The following is a 19,884-nucleotide window of genomic DNA, read 5'->3' as shown; positions in this document are numbered from 1 at the left end:
AACGTCCGTCATGATGCTTTCGTAGTTATTTATTATTTATTTAATCTTTTAACAAAAAAACGCAGCAAGCTATATCTCGAAATATTTTACGTTCTATGATACATTTCCGTAAATGTATCTGCTTTTTATCTGTTCCATTTCTTTCATCAATAGAGTTTATATTTATAATAGTCTATGTATACGAAAAAATATATTTAAATAAAGATATGTATTGTATAGAATAAAATATTAAAAAATTTTGATTATTTAATTTGAAAATATGACGTGTAAAGCAAACTATTTATTAAAAAAGTTTTTTTTTGTTTTCTTCATAGTTCAATATATTAAAAATATTCAATTCTAGTTTATCTCGTGGTTAGCTTCGTAAGATTGAAAGTTTTTAATTCACTTCGGTACAACTTGCAATCCTATGATACGAAAATATACATGTATATATATATATATACATATATAACAGATATATGTATAAGCTCTTTATAATATAGTAAAAATATTTGGCAACGACGTTTGATCCATCTTATCTTACAGTTCTATTTTAGAAATATCGAGACCGCAATATTGTACAGATTAAATTCCAATCGAAGAGAGAATTTATTTTCCGGAAATCCTAAATCAATTTTTTTCTGCTTGCTTAAAGTAGTTAATCATATATAGTACACAAACGTAACAATATCCGACGTAAATCATATAAAATCCGCCAGCGATGATATATACGACGCGATCTGACATGAAGCGATTATGGTGTAAACGAGTTCGTGTCGTTTTCAGAGCCACCACGCACGTCTCCACAGCAAGATGCAGCGGTAACTGGTGGTCCTCTTCCTCCACCTCCACCATCTTCACAACAACCTCAACCGTACATACAAGTAAGTTATTTTTTTTTCCTAAACGAAACACAATTTCGCGTTCGAAGTTTGTTATCTCGTATTGAAAATAATTGTATTATTCTAACATTGAATAAATAAGTAATCCGTTGATTCATTTCTAACAGCGACTGAATACTTTGAAAAATTTTACTTCATCTAAATTCACTTATAAATATTGCGGCTGGTGATCGAGAATTTTCTTAAATATTACATGAAACCGAAGACAATATAACATGTACTTTGAGGAGAAATTACTTTATAAAATACAATACCGAGAAGTATCGAAATAGAGGAACGGAAGAGAAATGCTGTTGAATAAAGCGATGCTTCTTTCATCTCTATTTTGGTATTTCGTAACTTTTTTTGAATACGATTTCCAAGAATATTAAAATAAATTCAAAAATTTTCTTTCGAATATTCTCTGCACAAACATATAATATAGAATAATTATATAACTTTTTGCAAAGTAAATTTTACAACAATTCTCAGAACTTCTATATGCATATTCTTCAGTAAAATGCAAAGCATTATTCATGAAGGAGGGTAGATAGACAATTTATTACCATACTAGTGGGATATAAAATCATTTTACGAGAGGTAAAGAAAGAAAGAAGAAAATACGCAAAGAGACTGGAATATGACCGCGAAATTTTTTAAAATCTAATCGAGGCGCGAGAATCGCAATTCCTTTGCGCGAAGAAGTGTGTGTTTCAAAATTGTGTTGTTGTTCTAATTTTTTATCGTGAGAGAGAGAAAAAGGCATCCATTTTAAAAGCTCGATAAGGGGTAACGAATAACATCTCACTCAACGAATCCCTTAATAAATGCAAATATGCTAAATGCCGAAAGCATATTACAAGATACACATATAAAAAAATACATATATAAAACATATACATATAGAAAAATATACTAGATACACATATCAAAATTGTTATTGCATGAATATTTTCATGCCGCGAATTAATCAAAACAACAAGCGACTTGTGTTCCGTTCACAGATTCGCGGCGTCGAGGTGGGCATAGTAGTGTTAGTGCTGATAGTTTGGGCGGGTGCGATAGCACTGTTCTTCAATCGTTGGGGCAAGATCCGGATGCTGTTGCCTTATCAGCCCGATTACAAGGAGCAGTTGAAGGTTCCCGGCACGGGCGTGTGCACGGCCGCGAACACCGCGTATACGCAACACCCGACGCAACACGCGTGCTCTCAGGTAACGCATAGGTATACTGCATTCGATATGATGCAACGAGCCTTTCTGCGCTCACATTGTGTAATATAAGCCGCGCCAAGGTAGCGTTGGAAAAATCTGACTGATCGATCTATGAGACTATTATCCTCGAGAAGCGAAAAAAAAAAAAAAAATTAGAAATTTTCTTTTGCTGTTAAAAATTATTTAAAAAAATGGGTATCTCTCCTCCACATGAAAGACATTTTTTATTTCGAATAATTTAGTAAATACATCTATTTAATAAATGCATCTTCAGAAGAACGTATCTTCGCAATCTAAAACTGTTTATTTAGCAACTTAAGGTTTCTAAATATGCTCTTTTGAAACCATATACAATATATATACAGGGTTGGGAAGTAACGCGTTACTTGTAACGCCGTTACCGTTACAGTTACTTTTTTTCGGTAACTGTAACGGTAATGGCGTTACAAATTTTATTTGTAACGGAAAAAGTAACTTCGTTACATTTTTCGGTAACGAGTAACGAATTTAACAGTTACTTTTATCGTTACTTTTTTCAAATTTTTTGATTTATTTAAGATATTATTCTTGCTATTGTGCGTGATAAAATTTTTATCTTAACCGTAAAGCCGTAAGCAAATCGACCAATTAGCATTCTTATTATGTTGTAAAAATGCTTGAATGTGATTGATCAACTTATGGCTCTTGCAGACCAGTGCGATGACGCGACACGCGATATCCAATGAGAGCTTTATCTTTTCGGAAAAGCAGAGCTCTCATTTACTACCAGTTCTAAGTACCTTGCAACGAAAATTAGAAAATCTCAATAAATCTGACCTTATAGATTGCTATTCATTAGTTGAAGCTATTCAGCAAGGTTTAAATAAAAGGTAACTTATTAATTTGATTAATACATATGTTATTTAATTTTAAATAAGGATTTAATTGAAAAATATTATTTTATTTTAAACTATTGATTCAAAAGTATTAATTTCAATAAAACAAACAATGTCGCTTAATTTACTATATTTGATTTTAAATTTCTTACAATATTTGAAACAAAAGAATTAATAATAGCAGCATGTTTACATCCAAAATTTAAGTTAAACTGGTTAACCGGAGAAAAAAGAAAACGTGCTGAAAATTACTTGGCGGATTTATTGGGAATCCGATCAACTGAAAATTCTTCAAAAGCTGGAAAATCTGACTGCTCTGATATATATATATATATATATATATATGTATAAAGTTTCATTGAAATTAAAATTTACACTTTTCTTGCAAAACCAAATAATTTTCTTTTAAATCTTAAAATATTTAATATTATTATACACATTTTTGTGACACAATCAATCAAGATAGATAATCAATTTATTATGGATTTTTAATATCGTCATATATAATCAACTAAAAAAGGGGTTAATATTAATATCCTTTTAATAAGGGGATTTCCCGATATTTGAAATCGTAGGTGTACCTTCTCTCTTATTGTTAGTACAATAATATTAAAATTTATCAGGGAGAAGACGGTCGGAGAGATATTTTACAATAAAATTACGAGATTAAGACGAATCGACATCGAATATTTGATATTCATTCTTTCGAAATTTTGAAATCCGCGTATAATATCGGCACTTTATTACACATTTAGAGCTGGTGCGATGTGCATGTGCGATTTGCATTATGCATTTCCATTATGACGGATTTTTGAACTATTGCACGATGTAAACGAACGTATGATCGTCGGGAACACAAAATTCGAATAATGTCGACATACGACCGGAAATATGGATGTGAAGGCGCAAACGTAATGGTTCTACCGTATACTATTAGCATGCCACGAATTCTGGTTCATTCGCGAGAGTATAATCCTATTCGTTCAACGGCATTTAAACCATATACGCATTGCAGCTTGATATGGGAATCGCCGAGAACGCGTTTTCTAAATTCTATCATAAATTCCTAGCTAAATTTTATCGATTAAGACAGCGGACAGATGTTTAAAGACAATTATTTTCATTAGTGAAAATTGCAAATAATTTAAATATTTAGTCATTAATAATCGCTTTAATAAACATTTTAACGGATTAATCTGCAAATGCAAATAGATGATAAAATTTTGTTTCTTAATTAGTCTTAATTGATTTTGATTAATCCAACAAATAATATTAACTAGCATTTATCAAAGAAACTCAATCCGGGGAAACTTGTTGTCAAAATATACGATTGCATAAATATCGATTAATTATTTCAATACTAATTTTTATTCGTGCATTATTCTATGTATCGCGTTGTTATCGCATATATAAGTAATAAAATTTTACAAATGCTTATATTATAAAGAGAATTTAAAATGCTTTTTTTGTGATATATTATCTAATATAGTAAAAAATAGGATTTCTCTCTAAATGTTTTAATAGTTAGAACATTAAATAACTTTATTTTATATTATTTATATAAATATATATTATATATATATATATATATATATATATTTACATTATATTTAAAACATATAGTGCGAGTTTGCAATTAATATGGCTGCAGGACGCGTTTGATTAGTACATCTTAGTACAATAAGTGAATAGCAAGCTGCTAATGGGTAAAATTTATTGACTATTAAACTAACCATTTCATGTCCGGGAACTAGCTTTACGTAAAGCTGTTTTGCCCGGTTTGTGCGATTACCCGATTCATGGCGAATTGTTTGTTTCGCGCAACAAAAGAGCTTTTGCTCGGGTCGAGTTTGATCATGCAGAATTACGGACGAGATTCAAGATAATTAATTAAAACGTCATCAACAATCCAATATTGCTACTAACGATCTATCTGCATAATTTGCATATATCTCGGGAATAAAAAATGAAAACTTATAACAATTTCCATTTCTGTCGTACGAGAAAAAGGAATTAGAGAAATTCTAGACATATCGATTTGACCTTTCGTGGACCATTGCGATTTAATTGGCGACAATGAATAATCGTCGTGAAAAAAGGAAACGACCGCAACGATTTTATAGTCAGCATACATTTCATCAACTGTTGTTTTACATCAAAGTCGAAAATTTGAATCGATTGTTTAAAAACGAGTGCAATCCTTTTACAGATTCAATATTATCGAAATACATATTTGTAGTATTATTTATTATTGCTTTTTTCTATGGAAACAGTTTCCAATAACATGTTTACAATCTATCGAAGCGTTTCAGAGATTCAATTTTTTTAGCTTTGTATATCCAAAATACACATATTCAAATTTTTTTCTATTATACTCTCTTTAAACTTTCTCCTAATTTTTAACAACCGCGTTTCACGAATTCAAAGTTTTCGATTAACGCTGATATAGTTCTATATATATGTATAATGCGGATTATTAATATCATTTTTTTTTTGTTTGACAACTTTCGATTCATTTTAATGCTCTTCGATTTATTAATTCAATAATATAAATCTAATGAGATGCACAATTAAAATTTTCCGTCTGTATCAATGCATCGACATACATTGTTTTCGTAGAACGCGCATATCCATATTGAAAATTTGAATATTACTAGATATGAATCTGTTTACATTAATAAGGCTAAATATAAAGAACAAATATATATACGTAGTTTTTGTTAGTCTTGGTATTAATTAATTGATGCTGATCACGATGTAGAATGGTCGAAAGCTTTTGCAACATCTGTCAAGCCTCGATGCAGATAAATTACCAGGTGTTTGTCGTGATTATGTAACAATGCAATTACCCGTTAATAAGCGAGCTACATTGCTTATCATATTGGTTAAAAATCAAAACAGTATCTCGCGTCTTTATATACGAATTGAAAGTTAATTTGGAATAATAGTAATTTGATATGTCATGAAAACATTGAAAATAAATTGTCATGAGATCTTATTTTATAATTGTTGATATGTTTTTAATATCTTTGTAGTGATATAATCGCGATCGCTATCGTTATAATAGATTAAATAGAGTTTTATGAACAATAATGAAACAAGAGCGGAAAAAAATGGAATCTTTGACATTATTTCATTTTTTCATGATATATTTTCGCGAATATTTTCATTTATTGGACAATTGTTATTTTTTTATTTTAAAAAGAAGTAAAAGTTTTGTCGACGAGAGAGATTTCTACAAAAAATCTTCGTAAATTAAACTAGTAACACATCCATTATTCTTTATAATATGTATACAGTAATATTGTATATATTAGGCTACATGAATTATAGGCTACAAGAATTATATTCCATTGAGAATTAAAAAAGAAAGAAATGATGCTCTCTCTTTTCATAAAAAATAAAAATATTATGAAAAGATATCTTTTATTCTATTCTCTTTTAAGTAATAATTAATTAAACTATTGAAAATTAAATTGTTTATTTAATTGTAACAATTTAGTGGATTATTTTAAAGCAAGAAAGTTTTAAAAATGTTTAAAAAATTATTCTATTTAATCTAATATCAAAATTCAAAATTACTGTCGCATATTTTAGAATAAATTATCAAGAGAAAAATTTAGATCATCAATTTAATGCTATAAATTTTAATAATTTATGTGTAGTCAATTTATTAAATAAATAATTAAATAATTTATTTCATAATGATATTCTTTTATATAATTTTTTAAAGAAATATTTATTTTACGGTGTGATCATATTTTTATTATTGAATTATTAAATATGATCATTTTTCATATATGTATATATTACATAATAAATTGAAAGAAAAACAATATCATGTGATTAAATTGACGATCAATAAATTTTTCTTCTCATTATTATAAGTATTAAACTCAACCTCATTACTGTAGGATCTTATAATGTAGTAGTAGAGAGCCCAGTAGAAATTAAACAAAATAATAATGCATATGTATCTTTAGCGTAGAAACATCCACATTCCTCAAACAGCCATTAGCTAGTCATTAGTCACGTAGCTATAGTCCGTAAGATTAATTAATAATTTCAATTAATACAATTTAATTCTATTGATCTCTTCTGTTCCTCTCTTCTATCTCCACGTCGTTTCTTCGGATTGACTGCACGAAATTCGCGAATATCGGCTGGCGCTACATGCGATTACCGGTACCGCTCTCCCACATACTGTTCTACGCTGTGTGTACCCTCCCTCCGACCACACTCTCGTGTTACATTCGACGGATCTTTTACACACGACTATGAAAAAAATAAAACGATAAACGACAAAACAAATAATGCAATACGCACAAAACGAACGAACGTAAATGACGGAAGGTAATGACCACATTGTCGGATATGGTGATGCAGTGCGGGGGCGGGGGCTGCTGCGTCCTGGAGCAGTGCTTTCAGTACCCCAGAAGAGCCCGAGAGCCCCGGGACTGCGGCTGCCAATTCGCTCTACTCCACAGGGCGGACATCGCGTGACCATCGGTACATGTCTTAAAATCTCATTTTTATCTTCTTGTGGCTCTACTTGTACATGCTGGAGAGAAGCCTCGGATGTACCGAGGCTCTCATCCTGTCTTTCTCTTCTACTGTTTTTCACCCTCTCTCACGTTTTTTTTTGTGTCTGTGTGACCTACGCCGTACCCTCTTCTCTCTCTGTCTCTGTATATTTTTCTGTCTCACCTTTGACCTCATTCGTATATTTTATGATTTTCTTTTCGGCAAAAATCGGAAACTGAAGGTCTATTACTAACTCTTTCTCTGTCTACCCTAGGGGCCCATTAGATCCATATATTTGTCTCTTAGAGTTCATTTGTGTGAGTAATTAGGAGTGTAGATTCCTATTTCTGTTCTAATTCATGTTATCAATTGATATCGAATTCGTGAACTTACGGAAAACTTGTAAAATTTTTGAATTTCGAGAAAAAATACAATTGTTATAGAAATTATTTATTATATATTTATTGTATTATATTAAATAATTTTCTTTTGGATTTACGAATTCGTTATAAACTGATTTTATACACAAAATCATAGAAAAGTTTAATTCTAAAACAAGCTTTAATCACGAAACAAAAAGTATTTTTCATCTTGTTACTTTTAATGTGGAAATATAATAATACGCGCCAATATATAATACGCACCGTTTATTCCGTCTTTAATTTTTGCAGTGATTCAAGTTTCATAAATTGTAATTTTTTAATGTTATAAATAATTGTATTTTTATAAGACACATAATATATACACATTACTATATCGTATATATTTAGACCTTTTTAATATTTCTAGTACTTGAAGTAACACACATCGAAATTTTCTTAAAATTATGGTATATTACAGGAAGACAGTTATTATGAACTGCTAGAAAATATTTCCATATTAGTTACGTAATAAGAGTACGTAATTTTCATCTAGAAAATTCATCCATTCTTGTCATCAATTCTTGACGTCAATCACATAATCATTATTTTTTCACTCTGTACTTTTTTCCGTTCTCAATTTGTGAAACATTAAACTTATCAATATTGACAAATTAATATGTGAACGTTTCTACTTTTTCACTTTTATATAAAAAAAATTATATGATCGATATCAAGTCGATAATAAATTTCGCAGAAAATATATCTCTTCTGTTGCGCGATAAAAATTAGCTCAGCAAGTGATATTAATATTACTGATTGTTTATACACGTTCTTTCCATTTCCGTTCTCGTAATCAATTATTAGCCAAAGTTCTGAAGGTGAAAAAGGGGTCGAGAAATCATCCCATGAGACGAAACATCTAGCTCATTTCCTCTCGATGAATCGAGGCTTGCCAACTTTTTTCGCGTGAATATCACTTCATCGACAACCACTAATGAAGATACAAGATATAAAGAAACTTAGGCTGAATTTCATATATATGTATAAAAAGCATATATCTATAAGTGTAATTCTAGAAAATATAAAATAATATAATTTTTTTTAAAATGGAAACTTATATTTTTTTAAAGGCAGCATCTGAGCAAAATATTATTGCAAAATAAATATTATATATTATTCACATTCAATTAAATCGATTTCAAAATTTGCAAGTCGGGATTTGATATCTTAATGAATTATTAAAAAGTATGAGAACATTCAAAATTTTTAGTTACGAAATTGTTAGATGTTAGAAACGCAAATCGTATAAAATTTACGCACTAAAATTTTACTATTTGTATTATTAAATTTGTTTATAATTTGTCAGAATTAAATGCGTAAATACAGCAAATAAAATATCAATTTTGCGCAAACATTAAGATGAGAAGTAACAAAGATATAACTTTCTACTTTTTCGCAATCAAATTTTAATGAAATCCGCTTAAATTAAGCCACTGTCCACTTTACTTTCTTGATTGCGACTAATCTCTATTCCTTGTGGGATAGGAAGTCTTAAATGACATGAAGGATCGAGCTCCGGTCAACTCGGAAAGCTTCTGTTGACTTTAAGCCCACGACTGTAATGAGAAAACGCTTTGTGTGCCCGCTTTGCATCGCATGTATATCCTATGAAAATATAACAAAGAGAGTACGCTTCAGGGTTGGCAGGCCTTGTCCCGGGAGCTCTTCCACAAAAAAAGCATCAATTACGATTGTGTTATAAAGGGAATCATCAATCAATCAATTCGATCTCTACAGCTCATATTGCATGTTTACATACTTACGATTAAACACGCGCACACAATTCGTACAAGGTATAAGCTCTTTGCGGATTTTATGATTCGAATCGCGGGTATGTTTCGTTGTCGCTAAATTTATCCTGTCTTGCAATCAGTCAAGACCTCAGACTAATAGCGCGCTGACCCAAATCTGATCGGGATCACAAGTCCTGGCCAGAGACAGGAGATTCTAACGGGATATATAGACGTAGTAAATTCGATTGAATCTCTACCCTTCGTCGGTACGCCTAATTAAATTGCATGACGTAAACTCTGTCTAATCGAATAAATCTTGCAAAAACTTTATCGATTTTATTGTGATTCATTTCGTATGAGAAAAGAAGGATTTCCTAAAATAATCTAATTTCTAAATGATCCTTTTGTACATGTGCCTTCTCGCATCGTTAAACATTAAATGATTTACATGTCGATATATTAAAATTAGTTACCAAAAATAAATTGTCTTTTAAACATCTTAAAATTGAGGAAGCATTTTCCGACATTCTAACTTAAAAATATAAGAGAATAATTAACAAATATTCTTGTAATGAAATAAATTTTGTTCCGTATTTTTGATGCTGATAAAGAACAAGATATGACTCATCTTACGCATTGTGTGCGCAACATCAATGACTCATAAGCAAGCTGTAAAATGTCCTTCGCACGATTATTTACGTCATAAAATGAAATTCGGCCTATTTCCGGGTTAATATAGAACGGCAATGTAAGCTGAAAAATTTTACGATCACATATTCTAGCATGTTAAAACGGAAATTGTCTTCAGCGCAAAAGTATTCACATTCCATTGACTCGATAATTCTAATTTCTCTTTAATTCTTGATATATTTTATTTCGTTTAATCTCCATGAAATCGCAAAGATTAGTTAGATCGATAAAAGTAAATACAGCAAGTTGATGAGACACGTCATCGATAAATATTTCCCAAAATGAACATTAAAATCGGTTTAATTTTTGATGAGTTTAATTCGCAAAGTTGTAAATATACGATTATGGTCATCTTAAAATCTTGTGTATTCGCTATAATCATGTATCTTGTATGATATGCATCAAAAAAATTTAATTCTCTGTTGCTTATGTTTTTATTAATACGGTAATGTAACTAAAATCAAATTTATATTAAGAAATTAAAACATTCAACTTTTCATTACTCATCTTTATAGTAAATAAGAAAATAATAAATAATAAATCCGTTGAAAAATAATCTAAGAGAAAAATCTATGTCGCTTTCCTGATACTTCATAAAATTCCTTGATATTTCATAAATCTTGACTGATTAAAGCCAAGTTTGATTTCACCATAGTGGTTGAAAGTAAATACTATACATATATAGGAGTCTTTTACGTAAAGTACTAAAAGCACAAGAGTTTTCCCAACGATCAATAAATAATTTCGGAAAGCGTAGCTTTAAAAAATATTATATTTTAGATGATCTCACTTGTATGCATACAGATACAATTCGCTTTTTCGTATTATCATAACGTAAAAATGATAATATAATATCTGATTATCATATAATATCTAGCAAAACTATATATCGATATTATTACACATCTAAAGCATTAGAACATGAATTCTTAGAAGAAATCGCATCGATTTTATTCATGGCTGCACATGAAGAACGACATCATTTTATTCTGAATCTCGGTTCAATTGATTTATTTTCGAGAAATATTCCTTTTTCATTAAACCACACTTCCAGTAATTTGATTTAAAAATATGATCACTGCTTTCCAATCGCTTCAAGTCGGTTAAACTCGTCCCATTTCAGTTACGTCTTTAAACATATGGCACTATTTAAGCACAATAGGGAAGATTTTCACGCACAGGAGTTTATACTGCAGCCGCTTGAATCATATATTATTAGTAACTATAAATGAAAAATCACGCTATTGGTGCAACGAGGTAGGATACTGTTATTTTATATCATGTTCTCGGTATTGTTTTTTGCTCAGCTTATATATCTATTTTATGTTAATTGTATTTTTTGTTAATTGTATTATTGTTATATATATAGTGTTCACTTAATATTTTATTATTATAAGAGTGCAAAGTTTTTATATTTTTTTCTCGTTTTATAACACACGCTTTTATTTATAAGACAAACATAGATGTATTGTAATATTAATTAAAGCTAAATAAAGTCAGTTTGTATCGTGGAATGAACTAGTTTCGAATGAACTAGCATCAAAATAGATTAGCTATGATTCGAACATTGCACCTCCTCGCACTAATGGCTAGACAGAGTTGACAGCTGTTTAGCAGACAATGCTTCGCACAGTACACATCTCATCGCTTTTTATCACGATTATCGAGTCACGAAGATGCTTATAGTTTATTCAAGAATGCTTTCAAGTAGAGCCGGAGCAGCGCGTCGTATCGCGTAGAAAATTTATGCCCTAATAAAAAAAAATAATATACGTTAAAAAAAAATAATACTGCATCCCATCAACGATTCTTTCGTGTAGATATATAGTATTCGCGATACGACAGCGCGATTTACGCGTCAAACAGGCGATACGGAAATTGGGATGAAAATGTGTTCCAAAACATTTTTAATGAAAAATAAGAAACATTATATATTACATTAAAATAATATATTACATTATAATATATTACATTAAAATAACGGAGTTACCAATACAATTGTTAGACTACGGGAAAAGAATTAAAAATATTTTTAAGTTCTCACATGTGTAAAATTTAATATTTTTACTCTATCTTCAATATTTTAAAAAATATGAGTATAAAATGAATAATTGATTTAATATTATTTAGTTTATTTAAACATTTTGTTGTGAATCATTTTAATTAAGAAGTATTCTTGAATAAATTAAAAAGACATGCGATTATATATATATATATATATAAAGTAAATACATGAATATATTTATATTAAATGAGACAGATATCAATTATATTTTACGCGAATAACAATTTCATCCAAATCAATTCTCGGATCGCCTCTAAATTTGATTAGCGTTTATTATCCTGAATATACGAACTTTGACGTGTAAGTATTTCCATCTCTCAGCTGAAATAATCATCTACAAATATTTATACATAAAATAAAAAGAATACAACCGGTATAAAATATGATACCTATAGTTATTAGTATAGTAAGAATATTTGTAAAAAAAAAAAAACGGGTAAAATGCGCCATAATACGTTAGCACTTACTCAAAATTGTAACGTTTAAATTCTCTTAAATGAGCAAATGTAAAGATACGTATACACATAATAACATAGATTGCAAAGTCGTGAAATCGTACTCTTATCGCAATTGTTTAAGAAATAGAACATAAGAGGGTAGTGAAATGAGGATGCTATTGAACTTCAGATTTTCTGTTTACTGGATAAAAATAATTTTATTTAAAATAGGATTTAATTTTTAATGTTTCTTTCTCTTACTTGATAAAAATATACTAGTCTTATGTAGGGCGAATTGAAGAAATTTGACGTTTTATTGACAAGATACTTATTAGTGTGAAGAAATTATCGCAAATAATGATCCTCTATCTAATCTGTGCTGACTAAAAATCGATATCGAAATAACGAATTTATAACCGAGAGAAAAATTGCGGAGTCCCCGCGGTGCATCCTGTAGTTCACTCTCGTCTCTGCAATCTTGTTCACGGCACCCTCACTCGACGCCCCCCCCCCCCTCCCTCCCCCCCGTCGGCCTCTCAACTTTTCTTATCACTTAGATCCCACGTGCATTAAAACGTCACGCTTCGAGAGGCCGCGCTCGATTGCAATTATCACCGCCGTCGATTGCGCTCTCGTGACGGTAACGTGATCAAAAATGACTAAAAATTTCCAGCATCTGCACTGGTCGAGCCATCACGTGGACTCCCTAGACAGCGGCGGAGCTTTAGGCTGGCCGAGAACTTCGAGGCCGCGCGTCAACAGTGCCATCGACGTGGCCGGCTTCCTATCGCAGGTAAGTAATTGTACCGGGAAAAATCCACGCAGAAAGATCGATGGATTACGCGAGGTAGACAGCCGCGTCCTCGAATCCCCCGATCGATCTGCTGGCGCGATTTCGCCCGCGACCTTCCCCCGGATGGACTAACCGGCCCATACAGTCGCTTTCTGATTATAGCAATCGAGAAGATTGAAATCGGAAGTCAGTGAGCGAGTTCCAAGGGAAACATTTAGCTTCAACTACACGATACGAATATTTACAACAAAGTAACTGTGCGTCGCTCCATTGCAATTTAAGGCTATAGAATTTATATTTAGAAATTGAAAAGTAAAATATGTGAATTTTTCCGATGAAATCTAAATTTGCGTATCTTAGAACTTAAGCCGATTCGTATCCCCTAATACGTCTAATAATGTGCAAATACGATACATGTCAATCTTATGTGTGTATCTTCGAGATATCGTAAAAAATAAGATGCGCTATTAAATGATAGCAACTAACAAAACAGAATGAATTATGGTAAAATAATTTTTACAATCTTGTACGCAAAGCATTGAATAGATTATAAAGAAAGATAAACGAAATATACATATACATGTACAATATATGCAAGTATATGTGTTTTGTATAAATTGTTGTAATATTAAATATATAATTTTTTATATATAAAAAATTATTTTTTAATTAAATATATTATTAATATTTGTATGAATTAATAGATAATTTGAGATCGAATTTTTATTGTGTGCTAGTGTTCCATTATGTTGAGCTTTAGTGATATTATTAATAAAAGAAATAAAATTATCGACTATAGTGTGTGTCTCTTTTTCTTGTGGAATTTAAAAATTCAATTATAACGTTGTAAAAAAAATAGCGATAAATAGAAGCGTTCGTAAGCTTTCGTACAAGAGTCTTGAAAGCGAGTAGTCATTAATCACAACAACACGAAGGAAAGATAATAGTTCATTAGTGCATTCTTTTTGCAAGACGAGTTGCGCTGTTCAATAATTTCTTATTCTATCAAAACAACAGATCAAATCATTACAAACGCGATAGTCGCGATTATATGTATCGCTCGAATTAAAAGTTCGAATAAAGCTCGAGTAAAAGTTTCCTATCCGCTCATCGACAACTGCGTATCGATATTTTTCTTACTTCTACTAGCACGATTGTTATACAATTGTTATAGTTTCAGATCGCGCGTTTCGGCATATATTGTTAACATAACGCAACCAAGTCGAAGGGAATAACCATATCCCTCGGTGCGACAGTTATTTCAATAAATAATGAACACGAAAGAGTTCGTGCGAAAGAGATACCTCAAACGTCAAAGTTCAAGGTAGTTTGAGGCGAGGTGTAGTGCACCACAGGTGATCAATATGTTCGTGGATTACTTGTAAGGAAATGGACAAATTCATTTTTGCCGCATGAACGATGTGTGTATTATACATTTTCAAATCGCGTTCTCATTAAATCGGCACTGAATGTCTATTTTATTATTTGTCGTACACTATTTCCGTGTATTTTTCTCTAATCTTTCTATACACACATTATATTACGACACGTTGCTGTCGCGATTAGCACGATACTATTAACAATTGGCACAATACTAGCACAATGATATCGTTAATAAGACAAAATTTTGTTTGGTGTTTTTCAACATCGATATTGTACACGAGATTTGTTGCATTTTCAGCGTATTGTTATTTTCAATGATAAAATTAAACGTATAAATTAATATTAGAATATTTCGTCGTAAGATAAACCCCTTAATATTTATATCAATTAGCCAAAATTTTTTCTCATTTCTGACATAACATTGTATTAACCTGTAAAACCGAAGAAGACTTTATTATGCAATATTTAATTTATAAATAGTAATTCAAATACGAAAGAGAATGTGCCAGGCAAACATAGCAGGCACACGTTACGATACGATTAAAAATTAAAGATATGTTTCTGCTCAAAGAAGCATTATGTTCTTCTATTACCGTTATTCACGCGCCGCTGTCTTTAATCGCACTGTTCATTGTGCTACACTTAATGGCGCACAACGTAAAACCATATTTATAAAAAGTCTGTTAAAATTCTGTAAAAAAAAGTAAAACGCTACCCTAATTACATTTGCGCAATTCTCTCTGACTACATTCAATGCTTTTTCGTTTCAGGAATTTCTGCGACGCCACGGCTCCACGTCCAAATTGTGTCGTAAGGTTCGCAGTGCAGATAACTTACCTCTCGTGTCGACGAATCGCCAACAGAATCAACGAAGAAATTCCAGGGACGACGGTATCGAGGGCGACCGGGAATCTTTCCTGAAACCAAATCAGGACGATAAGTCTGACGATCAAGAATCAAGGAGGCAGAGTAGTCTCGAGAGTGCAACGAAAGACAATATGGAAGCGCTGTTGGATCCCGGTTGTCAACAGCTTTCTTCAAGGTAAGTTAAATTTAAGAAGTAATTATATATATATATATATATATATATATATATATATATATACCAAGTTTCTCTTACTTGTTACATCTTTCAATCCGACAATTCGCAAAGGCTAAAAATATATGTTTACACATACATTTTATTAGTATAAAATATTCATTAGTTTATTCCATATATATGTATAATGCAGATTATTATAAAACTAAAATAATTTAAAAAACTAATTTTTATTTCATTAATTAGTTATTACCTTCTTTCTTACAATATAAAATCAGATATAATACATACAAGTTATTGTAGAAGTGAAATACCAGCGCGTATGAAGCTGAAATAATTACTCGCGACAATAGAATTACATATATAACCTGTATATTGCAGTTAAAAATATGTCTGATTAAATATATATTTTGAAATATATTGCTTTCATAGTCTTGAAAGAATCAATCTAAATAGGCTCTCTAAGGAAATCGCATTTGCCATTCGCAGCGTGGAGACAATATCTTTATGATTCAATAACTTGGACAGATACGCTATATGTCTCATCCTGTTTTGATATATTATGTGATATCTTAAAAGGTTAAGATATGCAGATAAGATATAATAAAAACGATAATATTCTCTTGTTTATCAAAGGTTCGCGTCCCGACCCGGGAAACCGTTATATTGATCGCAGAACGCAAATTGTGCTCCAGCTGCACTGTGATTTTAGATGAACATGTTATGGTCCCTCCCTCCCTTCCTATATTTCTATACCTGTATTCTTATACTTTTTACAATTTATTAGTATCAGTCCAGCGTTTTTGCTTGCAAACAATTTTATGAATATTTACATAATTCAATAGGACTCATCAAATGACGCATTTTTATCATGTATAAAAACAGTTATCTTTAACATATTCACGTATGTAGTGTATTTTAATAATTACAATAAAAGCATGAGTTTTTCATAGTGTTTTTACAGATATTCAGTTACATTTGCACAAATAAAACTAAATAGCCGTACTAATATAGCAGTTATCAAGATAAATGGCATAAAAAGATTTTACATTGCATTTTATACTAAAAAATATTGTTTAAATTAATATTTATTAATTTATATATATATATTTATTAATTTATAAGAAATATATATTAGAAAGAATATTTTTATTTGTATTCTAAAAATTAATTTTTTATTTTTATAAGTTCCTACAAAATCTTTATATGTAAGTCAGATATTCAGATATTTTGAAATAGCGAATTGTGTATTATTCGCTGCAAATACAAGGTATTTTACAACTAGAAATTTTAATTTTAATAACAATACAGCCAAAAAAATTTGTAAAATTTCAAAATTTTAAAATTGCAAAATCCCGTAAGACAGCCTTCATTCGCGAATGTATTTAACGTATACAAATTTATTAATATCGTAAAGGTTTTCTTTCAGCGGCACGTGCTTTTCGTAGCAATATTCAAGCTATACATAATTTGTGTAGTAATTAACAATTTTATATTTTATATATACTGCTATAGCAATTAACACAATTACAATATTAATTTTACTTTTCTAAATTATACGTATATACGATATTGCATATTTGTACAATATTCACACGTTACAAATATTGGTAATTTTATTAAACGCCATCGTTTTTCCACCGTGAATGCAATGCACATTTATTTAATATAATTGCAATTTAACGCTTACGTTCATTAACGTATCAAATTAAATTAAACACATCCGTGCATAAATATAATTCCAGACAAAATAAAAAAATTTCCCGTTATCACTCTTTATGCGATCTACAGAACTTTTGCGATTAGCTGAATGAATTAAAAAATCTTAATATTATTAACAATATCGATAAATATTATAACTTACAAAAAAAAGGATATTAATCTTAAAGAGGACGTTATCATGCCGAGAATATTATCATTAGATATCGATAAAATAAAATTTATAAAATATTATAAAAACAAGAATATGTGAAGCCTCATTCTGCAATATTCGATTATGTCAGATACCTTAGTATTAACGAAAAAAAACTTTAAAGAGTAGAGAGTAATATTTAATCAAAATGCATCAATTATTATGTTACTTTTTCGTAATAATTACACAATAAAATTATAGAAGAGAAGATAATATTTTTTATACACTTTCATATTGTTTATAGCATAATTACTGGTACATTACAGCATGAAACGCAAAAGAAATATATTGTGATTCCACATTTTATTAGCATAGTTTCATAAATACTTCCTATTTTTTGTCTCTTATTATTTTTAAAATCTGTGTCCACAATTTTTTATAGATATCTGATTACGTTTGAATAAATCCACTTGATAAATCAAAATCTGCAATATTTATATTTATCGATATCGTTATTGCTGATTATCTTGTCTTATTATGATATTGATATTGAGAAAAAATATCCCTATCAACATGCCTATTTGAATTCGTTTTATAATCGGTTGCAGAGCAATCTATATTAGTTATTAGGAATGCATCGCCGATGCGACTTACACAGAATAATAAACGCATCGACCTGGCCGCAACATAGCCAGGTGCACTTTCGCCCGCAGCGTCACGCGAGCAAGCGATAATGACAGTCCGGGGAATTTAAACGCGGCAGTGCATTGTTGCGGGAACGCGGCGACTTCGATCCGCGATACACGAGATTCCCCCTTCCCCATCGAGTGGGTGGCTTATCGATCAGAATTTCACTAGGCGATATCCACTTGACCCGCGTGTCGCATGTAAATGACTTTGCTACTTTGCAATCCTTTGCAATCGTTCGCACTGCGCGACCTTCCGCTTTTCGCAACGCGCGTTGCCGTGTGTTATTCTCGTATTGCTACATCATGTTGCGAACTCGCACAGCAGCGATTAGCAACGAGGGTAATGCCGACGATCGTCGTTGATTAAAAAAAAAAAAAAGCTGCGCGAATTGTGTGGATCGTTTACTTTTTCAACTACCAAATGATGCAATTACCCCAGGATAAAATTAATAGATCAAATAAGCGTCAAATAAACTTTTAATATTCTATTACATTATATCTGTTAATATAATGCTTTTGATTGAAGTTTGTATTTATATACATTTGGCTATTAAAATACATCTAATTATAAGATAGATTTTGTATTAATTAAATCATCTTAGAAATGAGTTGTCAAAAATTAATATAATTTAAGCAATATTTTGTATGTATGGATATAAACAATAAGAATAATAGAAAGGTAAGATGACATTAGATTTAAAAAAAAAACATTTGCTTCAAATAGAAAATACACAAAGTATACTAACGTAACTTACATTCCCTTCAATAATAAAAGAGTTAATAATAGAAGAGAAAAAAAAGAATTTTTTAAAAATTAAATTGACACCATTAAACTTTTTTTAAGTTAATACTGAATTTTATCAGCAGAGGTATGTTATACTGTATTATTCGTGCGTTGATTCTGATGGTCAACTAAATTGAATTGTAAAAATTTTAATTTGATAACCAATATTTATTTATAATAATTAAATACCAGAATTTATTCGTGTTCCTTTTTTATTTTTATTGAAAAAGATATTTATATCAAAAGTTAAAAGACTGGTGTAATATTATATATAACAGAATTTATTCAAAATATGTATTTTATTCTTATTAAAAAGAGAATTTTAATTTCTTATGTATATTACACAATACATGTGCTATGTCACGGTATATATTGTCAATTTAAAATATCTCTTTCTAGAACGCGATTGCGATTTAGCAACAATACGGCAAGAAAAATGTTTCGAAGTATATTTAGGTCTACTTTAAATTCTACAATGATCGCTACACATGCATGTCATTAGATATATTCTGCAAATGTCC

General features: G+C 30.4%; 1 protein-coding gene across 6 annotated transcripts in view; it reads left to right on the top strand.

Moving 5' to 3' along the window:
- The window catches only part of LOC138935909 (uncharacterized), a 71,371-nt gene that overhangs the window by 43,419 nt on the left and 8,068 nt on the right, over positions 1 to 19,884 (top strand). For 5 of the 6 annotated variants that reach the window (XM_070300823.1, XM_070300825.1, XM_070300826.1 and 2 more), the window contains 4 exons: positions 769 to 866; positions 1,868 to 2,077; positions 13,497 to 13,616; positions 15,770 to 16,041. In XM_070300823.1, the coding sequence (XP_070156924.1) occupies positions 769 to 866; positions 1,868 to 2,077; positions 13,497 to 13,616; positions 15,770 to 16,041 (700 nt within the window). The remainder of the gene's footprint in view (positions 1 to 768; positions 867 to 1,867; positions 2,078 to 13,496; positions 13,617 to 15,769; positions 16,042 to 19,884) is intronic. The other variant, XM_070300829.1, reaches the window with a different exon arrangement.

Source organism: Polyergus mexicanus, unplaced genomic scaffold (assembly GCF_030449975.1).
Source record: "Polyergus mexicanus isolate NDT 795.1 unplaced genomic scaffold, iyPolMexi1.0 SCAF_8, whole genome shotgun sequence".
Lineage (NCBI taxonomy): Eukaryota > Metazoa > Arthropoda > Insecta > Hymenoptera > Formicidae > Polyergus > Polyergus mexicanus.
The sequence above is the reverse complement of the archived record's forward strand: the minus strand, read 5'-3'. Positions and strand labels throughout refer to the sequence as shown.